We start from the raw sequence: 15,085 nt of genomic DNA, 5'->3' as shown, positions 1-15,085 counted from the left end.
AATAACCTCATGTGTAGTTACGATTATTATCTCTGCTTTCTAGATGGGTAAATGGGTTACACTGCCCAAGGTCAGGAGGCAGTAACTGACAGAGCTAAGAATGATGACAGTCTGGGTCCAGGGGCCATGCTATTCACCTTCATACTAGGATGCCCCCTTGACCTGGCAGTCATGTGCAGGATGGTGAACAGTACAGGGGGGAGGAGCAGAAATGGGGGCTGTTTAGCTTAGAACTAACAAGTTCAGGCATATGGTACTCAAGACCTGTATTATGCAGTGAAGTGACGGGGGTGAAGAAAAAGAAAGGAAAGAAAAGAAAGAAAAGAAAGAAAGGAAAGGAAAGAAAGGAAAGGAAAGGAAAGGAAAGGAAAGGAAAGGAAAGGAAAGGAAAGGAAAGGAAAGAAGAAAGAAGAAAGAAAGAAAGAAAGAAAGAAAGAAAGAAAGAAAGAAAGAAAGAAAGAAAGAAAGAAAGAAAGAAAGAAAAGAAAAGAAAGAAAGAGAAAAAGAAAAGAACAGAACAAGGAATGGTGATTACAAGTGGGCACAAGGGAGATTTCTGAAGAACTAGCTTGTTTCTTGATTTGGGTGACAGTTATAAGGGTCAGTTTGTGAGTCATCAAGCTGTATTTTTTATATACATACTTTCATGAATAAAAAGTTAAGGGGGGCAGCCCGGGTGGCTCAGCAGTTTAGCGCCGCCTTCAGCCCAGGGTATGATCCTGGAGACCCGGGATCGAGTCCCACGTCAGGCTCCCTGCATGCAGCCTGCTTCTCCCCCTGCCTGTGTCTCTGCCTCTCTCTCTCTCTGTCTCTCATGACTAAAAAAAAAAAAAAAAAAAGTTAAGGGATGGAAGGATAGATATAAGAGGATTTTGGTGATATTATGAATGCCTTCTGCATTTTCCAAATGTTCCAGAGTGACGGGGTGAGAGAGACATCATGGAGCTCACAGGCCAAGTGAACCAGTGAAGTCATCCATATGGAGGATTCTCAAATCTCATTTCCAGCAGCCAGACATCAGCTGAGCTATAGGCAACATAGCATCATGGTTAGGAGAACGGCATAAAGAATTAACTTGCCTGGTTCAAATCTTTTTTTTTTTTTTAAGATTTTATTTATTTATTCATGAGAGACACAGAAAGAGAGGCAGAGACACAGACAGAGGGAGAAGCAGGCTCCATGCAGGGAGCCCGATGTGGGACTCGACCCTGGGACTCCAGGATCGTGTCCTGGGCGGAAGGCAGGCACCAAACAGCTGAGCCACCCAGGCATCCCCCCTGGTTCAAATCTTGCTTTGCACCTCCTAGATGTGTGATCTCGAACATGCTATATACTTTACCTTTCCATACAGTCTTGTTCTCTGCAACTGTAAAGCTGGTATAACACAGTGTCTAACTCACAGGGCTTTACTGCAGATTAAATGAGCACTTGGCAATTGTGGCTGGCTCATGGAACACACTAGTAAATGTGAGCCCTTGTCTTCACCATGTAAGCCCATAGCCATGGTCTCCTACCTTGTATCAGTTACCATATACTTTTTAAAATAATCTTCCCATTATTTAAATAATTTATTATTATTCCCTGCCATGTTCTAAAAAGCATTTCAGGGAGATTTGTTTTAGCTATTATTTAAGTAGTGTGATCATATTATAGAAAATCTGGAAAACAGAAAATCAATTATCATCTTTCAAGAGGGTCATCCTGCTGCTGCTGTGTAATGCCTGACGTGATCTGAAGTCACATTACAGACACCACAAAAGGGGCCACTGGTGCACAAGGGACTGTGGAGCACACACCTGCCAGGCTACTCAAGAAACAGCCACAACTTTTTCTTTCAAAAAATTTCAATCACATAGAAAAATTAGGTCAGTATAGCAAATATCCATAAGCCCTTGACCTAGATTCATCAGAATTGTTAATATTTTGCCACGTTGCTTTCTCTTCTCTCTCCATACACACTTTACTTTTTTGCCTAATCATATGAAAATTAAGTTGCAGAAATGTCATTTTATTCATAAAGACTTCAGCTTTTATCTAAGAACAAGCACATTGTCCAATATAACCACTGTATTATATTGGACCCAAAGAATTTCAGTTGTATGATACTATTATCTAATATACAGTCTATACTTTTCCAACTGCCCTAAAAATGACCTCACCTCGCCCCAGTTCAGGATCCAATCAAGGATCATAAGTACATTTAAACTGTCATATGGGGAACCCTGGGTGGCTCAGAGGTTTAGTGCCTGCCTTTGGCCCAGGACGCGATCCTGGAGTCCCGGGATCAAGTCCTGGGATCGAGTCCTGCGTCGGGCTCCCGGCATGGAGCCTACTTCTCCTTCCTTCTGTGTCTCTGCCTCTCTCTCTCTCTCTCTGTCTATCATAAATAAATAAATAAATCTTAAAAAAAAATAAACTGGGGATCCCTGGGTGGTGCAGTGGTTTGGTGCCTGCCTTTGGCCCAGGGCGTGATCCTGGAGACCCAGGATCGAATCCCACATCGGGCTCCTGGTGCATGGAGCCTGCTTCTCCCTCTGCCTGTGTCTCTGTCTCTCTCCCTCTCTCTCTCTCTCTGACTATCATAAATAAATAAATAAATAAATAAATAAATAAATAAATAAATAAATAAATATTAAAAAAATAAATAAAAAATAAAAAATAAAAAAATAAACTGCCATGTGTCCTGTAATCTAGTACACCCGCTGCCTCTTGTCCTTGTGTATCTTTCACAGCACTGACATTTTTGAAGAGTCCAGGAAGTTTTCTTATAAAATGTTCTGCAATCTAGATTTGTTTGACTGCTTGCTCATGATTCAACACAGGTGTAACATTTTTAGAAAAGTGCTACCCAGTGGATATTTTATACTGTCTACTGCCACACATAAGGAAGTACATAATCATAATTTGCTCCATTACTGGTATTGTTATGTTTGATCATTTCGTTAAGGTGATGTCCACCCAAATCTTATCATTGTAAAGGTGTTTCTCAGGAACGAATAAGTAATCTCTGGAGGGTTTCTTTGAGTTCCTGTGAATGAATATCTTGTCCCCTGACAATCTTTTTATTTTATTTATTTTTTTAAAGATTTATTTATTTATTAGTGATAGAGAGAGAGAGAGAGAGAGAGAGAGAGAGAGAGGCAGAGACACAGGAGGAGGGAGAGGCAGGCTCCATGCCGGGAGCCTGATGTGGTACTTGATCCCAGGACTCCAGGATCGTGCCCTGGGCCAAAGGCAGGCGCCAAACCACCGAGCCACCCAGGGATCCCCACAATCTTTTTATCCAATGGTTTTTGGCATTTGTTGATAATCTTCCTGAATTGATGATCACATTAATGGTACAAAATGGTCACTAGTGATGTTTACTGTATGGGTGAAAAGTTAAATTTTATTTTAAATCTTATTTTCCCACTTACCTGCACTATTACTTCAGAACTATAATATCAGAACTATTTCAGAAGTTCATCTGCTTGACTCCTCCTGACAGTGATTCATAACACCTATTTTTATATTTCTCTGATCTCTATCCACCTGAGCAAGTACATTATGTGGAAACAAACATTTAAATGCACTGGCTTAAGCAATGGGCAAGGAGTTACCTGTCTATACAAGCAAGAGGTTGTCTAGTGTTTAGAGCCTTCTTTGCTACAGCCGATCAAATTCCCCATCAAGAAAAGTCTATTTTTCCAAAGACAGTTCTCTATCAGGGTCAGCTTCGAGCATCCCAAGAAGGGAAAAAGGGAGGACACAAAGGTTTAGGTAATAGACTCCTGGCACAATTTTAAAAGACTCTACAAACCACATTAGGGCAGTACCAAATCACATGGGCCACTGCTTCAGGGAGCCTGCTTCCCCTGTCCCTGTGAACAGTACTTCTTCCTTGTCAACAATCCTTTAGAACCCAAACATCAGGGACACCTGGGTGGCTCATCAGTTGAGCATCTGCCTTTGGCTCAGGGCATGATCCCTGGATTCCAGGATCAAGTCCCACATCGGGCTTCCTTCATGGAGCCTGCTTCTCCCTCTGCCTATGTCTCTGCCTCTCTCTCTGTGTCTCTCATGAATAAATAAATAAAATCTTTAAAAAAAAAAAAAAAAAAGAACCCAAACATCATCCTTAGATCGACTGCATTAGAATCTCCTGGGAAGCTGATTAAGAAACAAATGTCTCTGTCTCTCCTCTGACCAACTGCATCACGGCCACACAGGGGTTTTGGGAATCAGAGTGTGGACAACTCCCCAGAGGACCTCATGAGCAGCCAGGTTTAGGAACCCTCGCTTAGAAAAGACCCACTATAGTCTCCCAAAGGGGATTATTCCAGAGGACACAAAATGGTAGATAGTAGTTAAGGATCAGTCCCATTATGTGATAGCCACCCTACCAACAACTGACCCCAGGGGTCCAGAATGAGGACAGATGAGTTCAACCTAGAGGACCTATTATACCCCCAATTTATAACCCACTCAAAGCTGGGGGGAAAAAAGTCACTGTCAGATCTATGGTTCTCCAAACTTAGTCACTACCAGAAGCATCTGGGAACAACACCCCTAAAGGATACTGAGTCAGAGATCTCCTATGGGGCCCAGGAATGTGTGGTTATAACAAGTTCTCAATGTGCTTCTGATGCAGGGGATCCAAGGACCGTACTTTGAGGGACTCTGGCCTCGATGCTGCTCATCTATGGCAGTCAAAGAGCAAAAGAATTGGATAAAATTGTCTTGGCCTTCATCTGAAGGCTACTTAACTAAATAAAAAGAAAAAAATCTGAAGCCATATGAGACGTATTACTGAGCAATTAATTTGCCACACAAAAACATCCAGATGATATGAAACCTTCCTTAAAAGGTATTAAATTTTGCTCTAACATTTCATCCCACTGGAGGACTATAGGCAGGATGAGCTAAGAGCAAGAGACCAAGATCCCAACACAAAGTCCCCACTTTGGGTACCATGTTAGCAGTCTCCAGAGGGGCACCAGGAGCATAGAACCATCCCCTGGTAGCCACTTGAATCACGTGAATCAAATTATTCTGATTGTCAAGGTCCTGCCTGATTCCAGCTTCACCCTCACACAGTGAGGGAACAAACACCCAGCAATTCTTTCTCTCTGTCACACTCTCCACTGTTAACCCAAGGCTTAACCAAAATTAACACATGTGCTTGTGACCCCAGAAATGGAGATGCCTAGGCCACTGGTAGCAGGGAGCAAGGACATTATGCGAAATGGGACAGACAGAAAGAGCTGATCAGCTCCATGCTGAGTTGGAATTTGGCTCACTGGGAATCAGAAGTATGGCTAGGCTCAAGGTGTCAGAATAGCGGCTGCTAGAGGTCATAGTGGCAAATCCTTCTCTTCCCTGGCCCAGGTAGCTTCCCACCCAGGAAACACCAGGCAAAACAAGCCATAGTACAATGATGTACAATACTCTCAGAAAAGGTAACGCCACAGATATCAAAATATGGCTACGAGTTCCCAAAGCCAAGCAGGCTCATAGCAAAAGGATCCCCACGTCAGCCAGCTCTTAAGAGTTCTTACCTGACTGGAACACGTATCTGGCCAAGCCCTGCATTAGCTCTGCTGGCCATGTTGGGGGGGCAGACTCCCCTGTTTCTCTCTTCAGACGAAATGTCAATTCAAAGCCAAAACCACTAGGCCCGTCTGTTCCTGTAAATCTGAAAGGAATAAAAACCAAATGTTTTTAGTTCAACCACCTCAGGAAAACACTGTTTTTAAAGTCCAATTAAAGTTTTCCCCCTTTTTTGGTGGCCTTAGCATCCAAACCCCTTAATCAGAGAATCTCCCTCAATAGCCTATAAAGAGCCACAATACTAGTCTTGCGCTCCTGCCAGCCACGGTCCATGGCTCTGACCTTGGTCCAGCCAATCAAATTCCCCTGGTGGCACTCTAAATTATGAGTTCTACATTCTGTGGCTCTGGAACATTCCTCTTGATGATTAAGTCTCTATTACTGAAAATCTTCCTTATTCACACTCTTCATTCCTTCAAGCTGTTAATAAGCACCTACTTAGTTTGCTAAGGACACAAGGCCCACTGTATTGTGAGGAAGAGATCATTTCTCTCCACACCCACCTTGGGATGGTACCCCACAAGGGTACAATCCTTGGGATGGGCTGGGTGGTCTCCAAACTCAGCATTTGAGGATAAGTCCCAAGGCAGATTCCAAATATTGGGAGGGCCTATATTCTGCCTGAAACCCAGCATCCCACACATCCTAATTGATCAGCACATGCTCTTCCTGAAACTCGCTGCCCCATGTGCATTCTTCAATCACTGGAATGCTCAGGAAGCATGATTTGTGCTCCCTTCTCATCCCCAGGTGGTCAAGAACGATGACAGTTAAGCCTCTATGGCCATATTTATCACAGTGATGATGAGGCGAGGGAGGAATGCCAGCCTCTCACTGCTAGGAAACACTCAGAAGAGGACCAGGTCTTCAGGGAAGCCCCTGAAATGGACTTCTGTCAGAAAGGAAAAATGATGTGGATGAGAAAGCAAGGCCTGGTTGGGGAGGTGACATGCCCCCCTTATGGGAGGGAAGCATCCAGGGAGGAGTTCCTGAGAACTTAAGAGGTTTGCCAGCATGGGAAGGGTTAAAAGTTAAAATAAGTTCATGATATAATTTTCAGTAATTATATCTTGTACAAACATGAGCCACAATGATTATACACATGTAAACTCCTCAGCATACAAATACAAACCATAAACTAAGATGACAGCCAACACCTCCTTGCTAGCCAAGCTACCCGAACAGGCAGTCAGAGGCAAGAGTTGCGAAGGGATAATGACGATGCCCAACCCTAGAATTCCACGTGGCGTCTTTCCTCCATCATCCTCTTCATCACCCTCAAGAGGCCAGGCCAGAAGATGGGACAGAAAGAGATTCCAAAGTTTCTGAACCTCGGACATCAGTCCTAACCTTGTGTTTGTGCCTGGGTGAGCTCAGCCCTCCTGCATTTGCTACAGTGGGGAGATCACTTCTGGGAAGCTATGTTCTCCAAAGGACTGAAAAGGAATCGGGCCTTAAAGTCGTTATGCTCGGGCCTAATTATATTTAAAGGAGGTGTCCATGGTTTGCATTTCCTCTGGGTACCTAACAGTGTGGGAGGCAGAATCCATTTTGAGGGTACACAACTAGAATTTCAGAGACCAGATGAGAAGAAGTTGTTTGGCAGGACACGGTGTAAGCTATTTTTTGCCCTTACTGAACTGTCATATTTGGGAGCAATTCGATGCAAGGGGGCTGGGGGAATAGCTAAACAAGCTGAGGCTGGAAGAGCCACTTCCTCGGGGCTGCAGGCTTGAGAAGAGTGTGAAAATCTAAGGTAATGCAACACTGACTCAGAGTTAAAATCCCACTGAAGGAGATGGGTCACTAGGCCAAAGGGAAGATTTCAAGCAGCCTCCAATAGAAGCAGCTTCGTAAAAATGTATTAGACGATTATTCCAGGGCTTTCATCTTGGGCCAAGAAAAATACATGATTTCTAACCACAAAAACTTGAGAAACAGACAAAAAGAAAATCCTCTTCAGATTGTGTGATGGGAAGAACCCTCGATGCAGAGAGAAATCATATGCATCCCAGCAGCACCACCCCTCTAAGGAAGCTGTGTACACATACACACACATGTATGGGTGTGCATGTGCACATGTGCACCATCTGCCTACATGCGGGATGCTTTTTGGGCCAGCTCTGTGGTGGGCAGGCCAGCCCTCACTTGGCTAGCTGGGAAGGACAGGCCTGGCCAGATGGTATCCACCTGCATTTGATTACCACCCACCAGGCTGGCTGGACGCAACCTCTAAACTCTGAAACATGCGTTTGGAATGGCCCAGCTTCAGGATAAACACACAACCTGGAGCCTGTCAGAAGTTCTCTTTTTCAAAGCAGACTGCCCAGGAAACAGCCAAGCGACAAGGTCATTCAGTCTTTAAAGTCCCCTGGGAGAGGCCTGGCTTGGTCTCGACTTCTTCACGTGAGGGCTTCTCCAGCCAAAGTGGTTTTGTCTGACCAGAGGATGAAGCCCCTCCTAGGGGCAGCTGTCCCACATCCTCTGAGGAAGAAAAGCATGAGAGGAAACTGGCATGTGCTACAGAAGGAGGGAGATGGGTCAGAGCAAAGAATTTTTCTAACATAGAAGGCTACTAAAATATTAGCTAGTGGTAAAGGGAGCCAGTGGAATTTCTTCCTACAGAGATTCTAAAGGAATATATTACAGATTCTCCCTCTGGTAGGGAGAGGGTGAAGGGTTCTAATGGTCTTGTTGCAGAAGGATGGTTGAGACTGTTTCCAGCTCAAGAATTTCTGATCCTGCTCGCTGAGGTACCCAGGGGAGAGTCTGGCTTTGTCCCAGCCATTTGGAGACCTTAGGAATGGATGTGGCAGCCTCAAGAGTAACGTTAAACCTGCACACAGAAAGAACCTGTGCCTTTAATCCCAGACACAGTTGCACGACCACTGGAACCTGCCCAAAAGCCTGCCCCAAGCAGCTGGACTAAGAAGGTACAAGTCAGCATCTAAGAAGCCAAAATGACCACCAACGCCAGGCAGAAGATGAATGGGAAACCAGAGGGACTTTCTGGAGGAAACACAACAGCTAGGGTGGGCAGAAAAGACCTGACCTAAAAGTTGGCATCTCATGCTCAACACCCTTAGTTAATAGGGAAATTCAAAAAAAACCATGGTGAGATACCACTCCATACCCTCTAGGATGGCTAAAATAAAAGACAGTAACAAGTGTCGACGAGTATGTGGAGAAATTGGAACTCACACACACTGCAGGTGGGAATGCAAAATGGCAGCACTGCTCTGTAAAACAGGCTTGCAATTCCTCAAAAAGTTAAACACAAAGTTACCACATGACTCAACAGTTCCACTCCTAGGTATATACCCAGAAGAATTGGAAATGTGTGCTTACACAAAAACTTGTGCATTGAGTCACCTGGGTAGCTCAGTTGATTAAGGTCTGACTACAGCTCAGGTCATGATCTCAGGGTCCTGGGACTGGGCCCTAAGTCAGGCTCCCTGCTCAGTGGGGAATGTGCTTGTCCTTCTGTCTCTCCCCATGCTCGTGCTCTCTCTCAAAGAAATAAAATTTTAAAAATACAAAAACAGGGATCCCTGGGTGGCGCAGCGGTTTAGCGCCTGCCTTTGGCCCAGGGCGCGATCCTGGAGACCCAGGATCGAATCCCACATCGGGCTCCCGGTACATGGAGCCTGCTTCTCCCTCTGCCTATGTCTCTGCCTCTCTCTCTCTGTGTGTGTGACTATCATAAATTAAAAAAATAAAATAAAATAAAAAAATACAAAAACAAAAAAAAATTTTAAACCTGTACATTAATGTTTATAGTAGCATTATTCATAATAAGCCAGAAAGTGGAAGCAACCCAATGTGGTTGACAGATGAAGGGACAAACAAAATGTAGCACAAAACAATAGGATTAAAAAAAAACAATGTCCTGATACAACGTGGATGAACCCTGAAAACATTATGCTAAGTGAGTAAAGCCAGATAGAAAAAGGCCACATAACGTTACAATTCCATTTATACAAATGTCTGGAATAGGGGCACCTAGATGGCTCAGTCAGTTAAGCATCTGCCTTCGGCTCAGGTCATGATCCCAGGTTCCTGGGATCGAGTCCTGCATGGGGGCTCCCTGCTCAGCGGGGGGTCTGCCTCTCCCTCTGCCCCTCCCTCCTACTTGTACTCTCTCCCTCTCTCTCAGATAAATAATAAATAAATAAAATCTTTAAAACAATGTCTGGAATAGGGATGTCTGGGTGGCTCAGTGGTTGAGTGCTTGCCTTTGGCTCAGGGCATGATTCTAGAGTCCCAGAATCGAGTCCCACGTCAGGCTTCCTGCATGGAGCCTATTTCTCCCTCTGCCTGTGTCTCTGCCTGCCTCTCTCTCTCTCTGTGTTTCTCATGAATAAATAAATAAAATCTTAAAAAAAATGTTTGGAATAAAGAAATCCAGAGACAGAAAGTAGATTAGTGGTTGCCAGAGGCTAGGGGGAGTAGAGAATGGGGAGTGATTGCTAATGGGTACAGTTTCTATTTGGGGTGATGGAAATGTTCTTGAATTAAATGGTGACGATGGTTGTACAACCCTATGAATATACTAAAAAGCACTGAATTGTATACTTTAAAAAGGCAAATTTCATGGCATGTGAATTATATTAAAAAAAAATCCTGGTATCTCAGGTACACCTCAGTGCTAGGAGGGACAAGGCCAACCACACCAACCAAGTCTTTACTGGACTCTAGCTACTAACAGCCACTATGATTAACTGAATGCCTATTAAGTTTTAGACCTTGACCTAAGTACTTATGTCACAGCGTTTAATTCTCCAACAAGATTCAGCCACTGTTATCTTCATTTAACTAACATGAAAAAAAGAGACTAGAGTTTAAGTAATATTCTCTATGTCACACAGCAAGCAAGTTGACTTGGACTTGAAGTTGGCCTAACTCCAAAGTCTAGCTTCTTACTGCCATGTGACCTCAGGCAAGACATTTAACCTCTCTGTGCCTCAGTTTCCTCACAGTAACAATTTCAGAGTTGTGAAGATTAAATGTTAGAAACTGCCTGGAACACTTAGAAGCATTCTATCACTTACACTAAGTAAAAGGAGCCAGTCATGAAAGACCATGTATTGTATGATTCCCTTGATACATGATAAATATAATAACTTAGTTTTTATTTATTTTTTTAAAGATTTTATTTATTTATTCATGAGAGACACAGAGAGAAGGCAGAGACATAGGCAGAGGAGAAGCAGGCTCCATGCTGGGAGCCCAATGTGGGACTTGATCCTGGAACTCCAGGATCATGCCCTGGGCCGAAGGCAGACTCTCAACCACTGAGCCACCCAAGCGTCCTGGTTTTTGTTTTTGTTTTAAAAAGAGATTTTATTTATTCATTTGAGAGAGAGAAAGAGACACAGAGACAGAGAGCACAAGTGGGAGGGGGAGGGGCAGATAGAGAGGCAGACCCCTAGCTGAGCAGGAAGCCCAACTCAGGGCTCAATCCCGGGGCCCCAAGATCATGACCTGAGCTGAAGGAAGATATCAACCAACTGAGCCACCCAGGTGCCCATATAACTTGTAATATAGAATACAAATTATGTATATATTATATAAAATGTCCACAACAGACAAATCTGCAGAGATAGAAAGCAGATTAGTGACTGTGTATGGGTAGGGAACTGAGGACAAATGTGGAATGACTGCTAATGCATATGGCATTTCTCTTTAGGGTGATGAAGAAGTTCTAAAATTAGATTATGCGATGGTTACATAACTCTGTGATGTACTTAAACCATTAAATTATACATGCTAAGGGGGTGAATTGTACAGTATGTGAATTTTATCTCAATAAAGCTGTTCTTAAAAATTGAGGGGGAAAAAGAAAAGATTGATAGTAAAAAAAATCACAAACTATAGATATATAGGTACAGACATACAAAGAGAGGTTCAACCTCACTCATGATAGGAGAAATGCAATTTATAAGGGTCCATAGGCTTCATCAGCCTGTTTTTTTTTTTTTAAGATTTTATTTATTCATTCATAGAGACACATAGAGAGATAGAGAGAGAGAGAGAGGCAGAGACACAGGCAGAGGGAGAAGCAGGCATCATGCAGACAGCCTGATGTGGGACTGGATCCAGGGTCCCCAGGATCACGCCCTGGGCTGCAGGCGCCACTAAACCGCTGCGCCACTGGGGCCGCCCGAAATGCAATTTAAATACAAATTAAAGCAACAAGAAACATAGTTCTCACCCATCCGATTGGCAAAAATTAAAAAGTCATTCTATGAGGCTGTGGGGAAAGATACTGTCAAACAATACAAAGATACTGTATTGGCGATACAAGTTAGTACAATCATTTTGGAGGGTAAGTCAGCAAAAGCTAATAAAGTTATATATATTTTACCTTTTGACCCAGCAATCCCATTTCTATGAACTTCTAATTGCCAAATATTGGAGACAACATAAATGCCCATTCATGGGAGAGTGGTTCAAAGAGTATTAACGCAGCTATGAGGAAGAGCTAACAAACCGATATGGATATTGCCAAGTAAAGAAAGCAGAAAGTGGGATGCCTGGGTGGCTCAGTGGTTGACATCTCTCTTCTGCTCAGGTCATGATCCTGGGGTCTTGGGATCAAGTCCTGCTTCGGGCTCCCTACAGAGAGCCTGCTTCTCCCTCTGCCTATGTCTCTGCTTCTCTATGTCTCTCATGAATAAATAAATAAAATCTAAAAAAAAAAAAAAAAAGGCAGAAAGTACTACAGTACACTACCTGTTGAGGAAGAAAGAGGGGGAGATAGGAAAATATACATATATCTGCTCATTTGTGCAAAAAGCAACACAGGAATAATAAATCAGAAACTAATAAGATTAGCTGCCTACAGGCAGTAGGTAGGAACAAGATGGAAAGAACTGCAGGATGGGGGGCAGGACACATTTCTCTGAATATGTATCTTGGTGTATAATAGGTGCTCAATAAAGATGAAAAGAATGAGCTCAGAGGCTCAGGCAGCAACCCTTTCCATCAAGACCTAGTGTGACCTCAGAGGAAGTGGCCCCTGCTGGCTTCCAGATCCTCCGATACCCTGTGGAGTGCTTTGGCTATCCTATGGCGCAGCTGGCCACATGCCTTACTCCTCTCACGTCACAAATGTGACCATTCACCTTCTTTTCAAGATCTGTTTGCCTACTATAAGCCCACAGCTCAGGATGTTGCAACATACCTGAGCTGCAAGGCAAACACTCTTGGCATTGTATAATTACACTCAAGGGGCTCTGGGCTGAAGAAGTGTGCTGCAGGGGAAGGGTGGGGTGATAGCCAGCTCAAATATCCAGGACTCTTTTACTCCCCTCTCCAAAAAACAGCGAACATCCACCAACCATCAAAAGACAATTGGTCAGGAAGAGTCAACACATAATCTGATCTATTGCTCTGTCTGGGCAGTTTAAGTTCCAGAACAACAAGGAGGAGGCCTGGTCAGTGTGCCCAGAAACAAATGTGAAGAGGCCAAGAAACAGGAAGTGGATTGGGCCCTTCCCCTCATCCTTCTGGCCATGTCCAGCCTTGATCTGAGGAGGATCCAACTCTTGACCTAGTTACTAAAAAGACCCATCGTAGGCCCGAGGACTATTGTGTCACTGAAATAGGGCGACCGACTTGTCCTTGTTTTCACAGGACTTTCCTGGCTTTATAATTGAAAGCCTCATGTCCTGGGAAAGCCACTAATCCCAGGCAAATTGGAACAATCACCCAACATTGAAGTGTCACTACCCAATATCAAGAGCCACTGAAATGTCAGCAGAGTCTCTGGAGCCAGGCTGCCTACGCTCAAGTTCTGGTTTTGCTACTTCCTCGCTGGAGGGCAAATCACTTATCCTCTCTGTGCCTCAATTTCTCCATCTGTAGAAATAGGAGATATGAAGAATAAACCTTAAGGTAAACTATGGAGTCTGGGTGATAATGATGTGTCAATGTAGGTCCATTGACTGTAACAAATGTATCATTCTGGTAATGGATGCTGAGAGTAAGGGAGGCCATGCATGTGTGGCGGCAGAGGGTATATATACGAACTGTACATCACTTAATTTTGCTGTGAACCTCAAGCTGCTCTAAAAAATAAAGTCTATTTTAAAAAATAGTAAGAAGGGCGGGGGGCACCTGGGTCACTCAGTTGGTTAAGCATCTGCCTTCCACTCAGGTCATGATCTCGGGGTCCTGGGATCAAGCCCCCCGCATCAGACTCTTTGCTCTGCATCAAGTCTGCTTCTCCCTCTGTCTCTCCCTCTGTGATCTCTCTGGCTCTCACTCTCTCTCAAATAAATAAATAAAATATTTTTAAAAATAAAAATAAAAAATAGTAAAAGGTCTTATTTATTTATTTATTTATTTAGGCAGGCTCCACACCCACCATGGAGCCCAATGCAGGGTCTGAACTCATGACCCTGAAATAAAGTCCTGAGCTAAGATCAAGAGTCAGACGGCCAACCAAGTGAGCCACCCAGGCACCCCTAAAGTCATTTATTTTTTTATTTTATTTTATTTTATTTTATTTTATTTTATTTTTTATTTTATTTATTTTATTTTATTTATTTTATTTTATTTATTTATTCATGACACACATACACACACACACACACAGAGGCAGAGACACAGGCAGAGAAAGCAGGCTCCCTGCAGGGAGCCTGACGCAGGACTTGATCCCAGGTCTCCAGGATCACACCCCAGGCCGAAGGCAGTGCTAAACAACTGGGCCACCGGGGCTGCCCTAAAGTCTGTATTTTAAATGGAGATGTAAGTAGCTATCATATGGGAACTATTTAAATAAGCTAATATATGTGAAACCCTCAGAGCAGTGACTGGAATATAATAGGTACTGTCGGATCCCTGGGTGGCGCAGCGGTTTGGCGCCTGCCTTTGGCCCAGGGTGCGATCCTGGAGACCCGGGATCGAATCCCATGTCCGGCTCCGGTGCATGGAGCCTGCTTCTCCCTCTGCCTATGTCTTTGCCTCTCTCTCTCTATCTGTGTGACTATCATAAATAAATAAAAATAAATTAAAAAAATAGGTACTGTCTCAGTGACAACTATTATCTATGGTAGTCCCCAGTTCTAGAAATTCACCCTAAGAGGATAATCTTGTATTTGGAAAAAGTCTTTTGTATAAATATATTCCATGGTATTTATAAGAGTTAAGAATTTAGAAACAGGGCAGCCCTGGTGGCTCAGTGGTTTAGTGCTGCCTTCAGCCCAGGGTGTGATCCTGGAGACCCTAGATTGAGTCCCATGTCTGGCTCCCTGCATGGAGCCTGCTTTTCCCTTTGCCTGTGTCTGTGCCTTTCTCTCTGTGTGTCTTGAATGAATGAATGAATGAATGAATGAATGAATGAATGAAAGAATTTTGAAACAGTCTAAATGTTCTACAAGCTGAAGTATTCTGAGTTTGGGTGCATGGTGTGGCAGGATGTGACACAGTCATTAAAAATAAGAGTTCTAAAAACAGGGGGACTCATCTCTGAGCTTTAGGAAGAAAAGGG

At 43.6% G+C, this 15,085-nt stretch overlaps 1 protein-coding gene across 5 annotated transcripts in view; it reads right to left on the bottom strand.

Moving 5' to 3' along the window:
• Positions 1-15,085, bottom strand: part of SUFU (SUFU negative regulator of hedgehog signaling) — a 122,626-nt gene that overhangs the window by 75,314 nt on the left and 32,227 nt on the right. For all 5 annotated transcript variants that reach the window (XM_049103011.1, XM_049103010.1, XM_049103012.1 and 2 more), the window contains exon 3: positions 5,538-5,674. In XM_049103011.1, coding sequence (XP_048958968.1) covers positions 5,538-5,674 — 137 coding nt within the window. The remainder of the gene's footprint in view (positions 1-5,537; positions 5,675-15,085) is intronic.

Source organism: Canis lupus, chromosome 28 (genome assembly GCF_003254725.2).
Source record: "Canis lupus dingo isolate Sandy chromosome 28, ASM325472v2, whole genome shotgun sequence".
Lineage (NCBI taxonomy): Eukaryota > Metazoa > Chordata > Mammalia > Carnivora > Canidae > Canis > Canis lupus.
The sequence above is the reverse complement of the archived record's forward strand: the minus strand, read 5'-3'. Positions and strand labels throughout refer to the sequence as shown.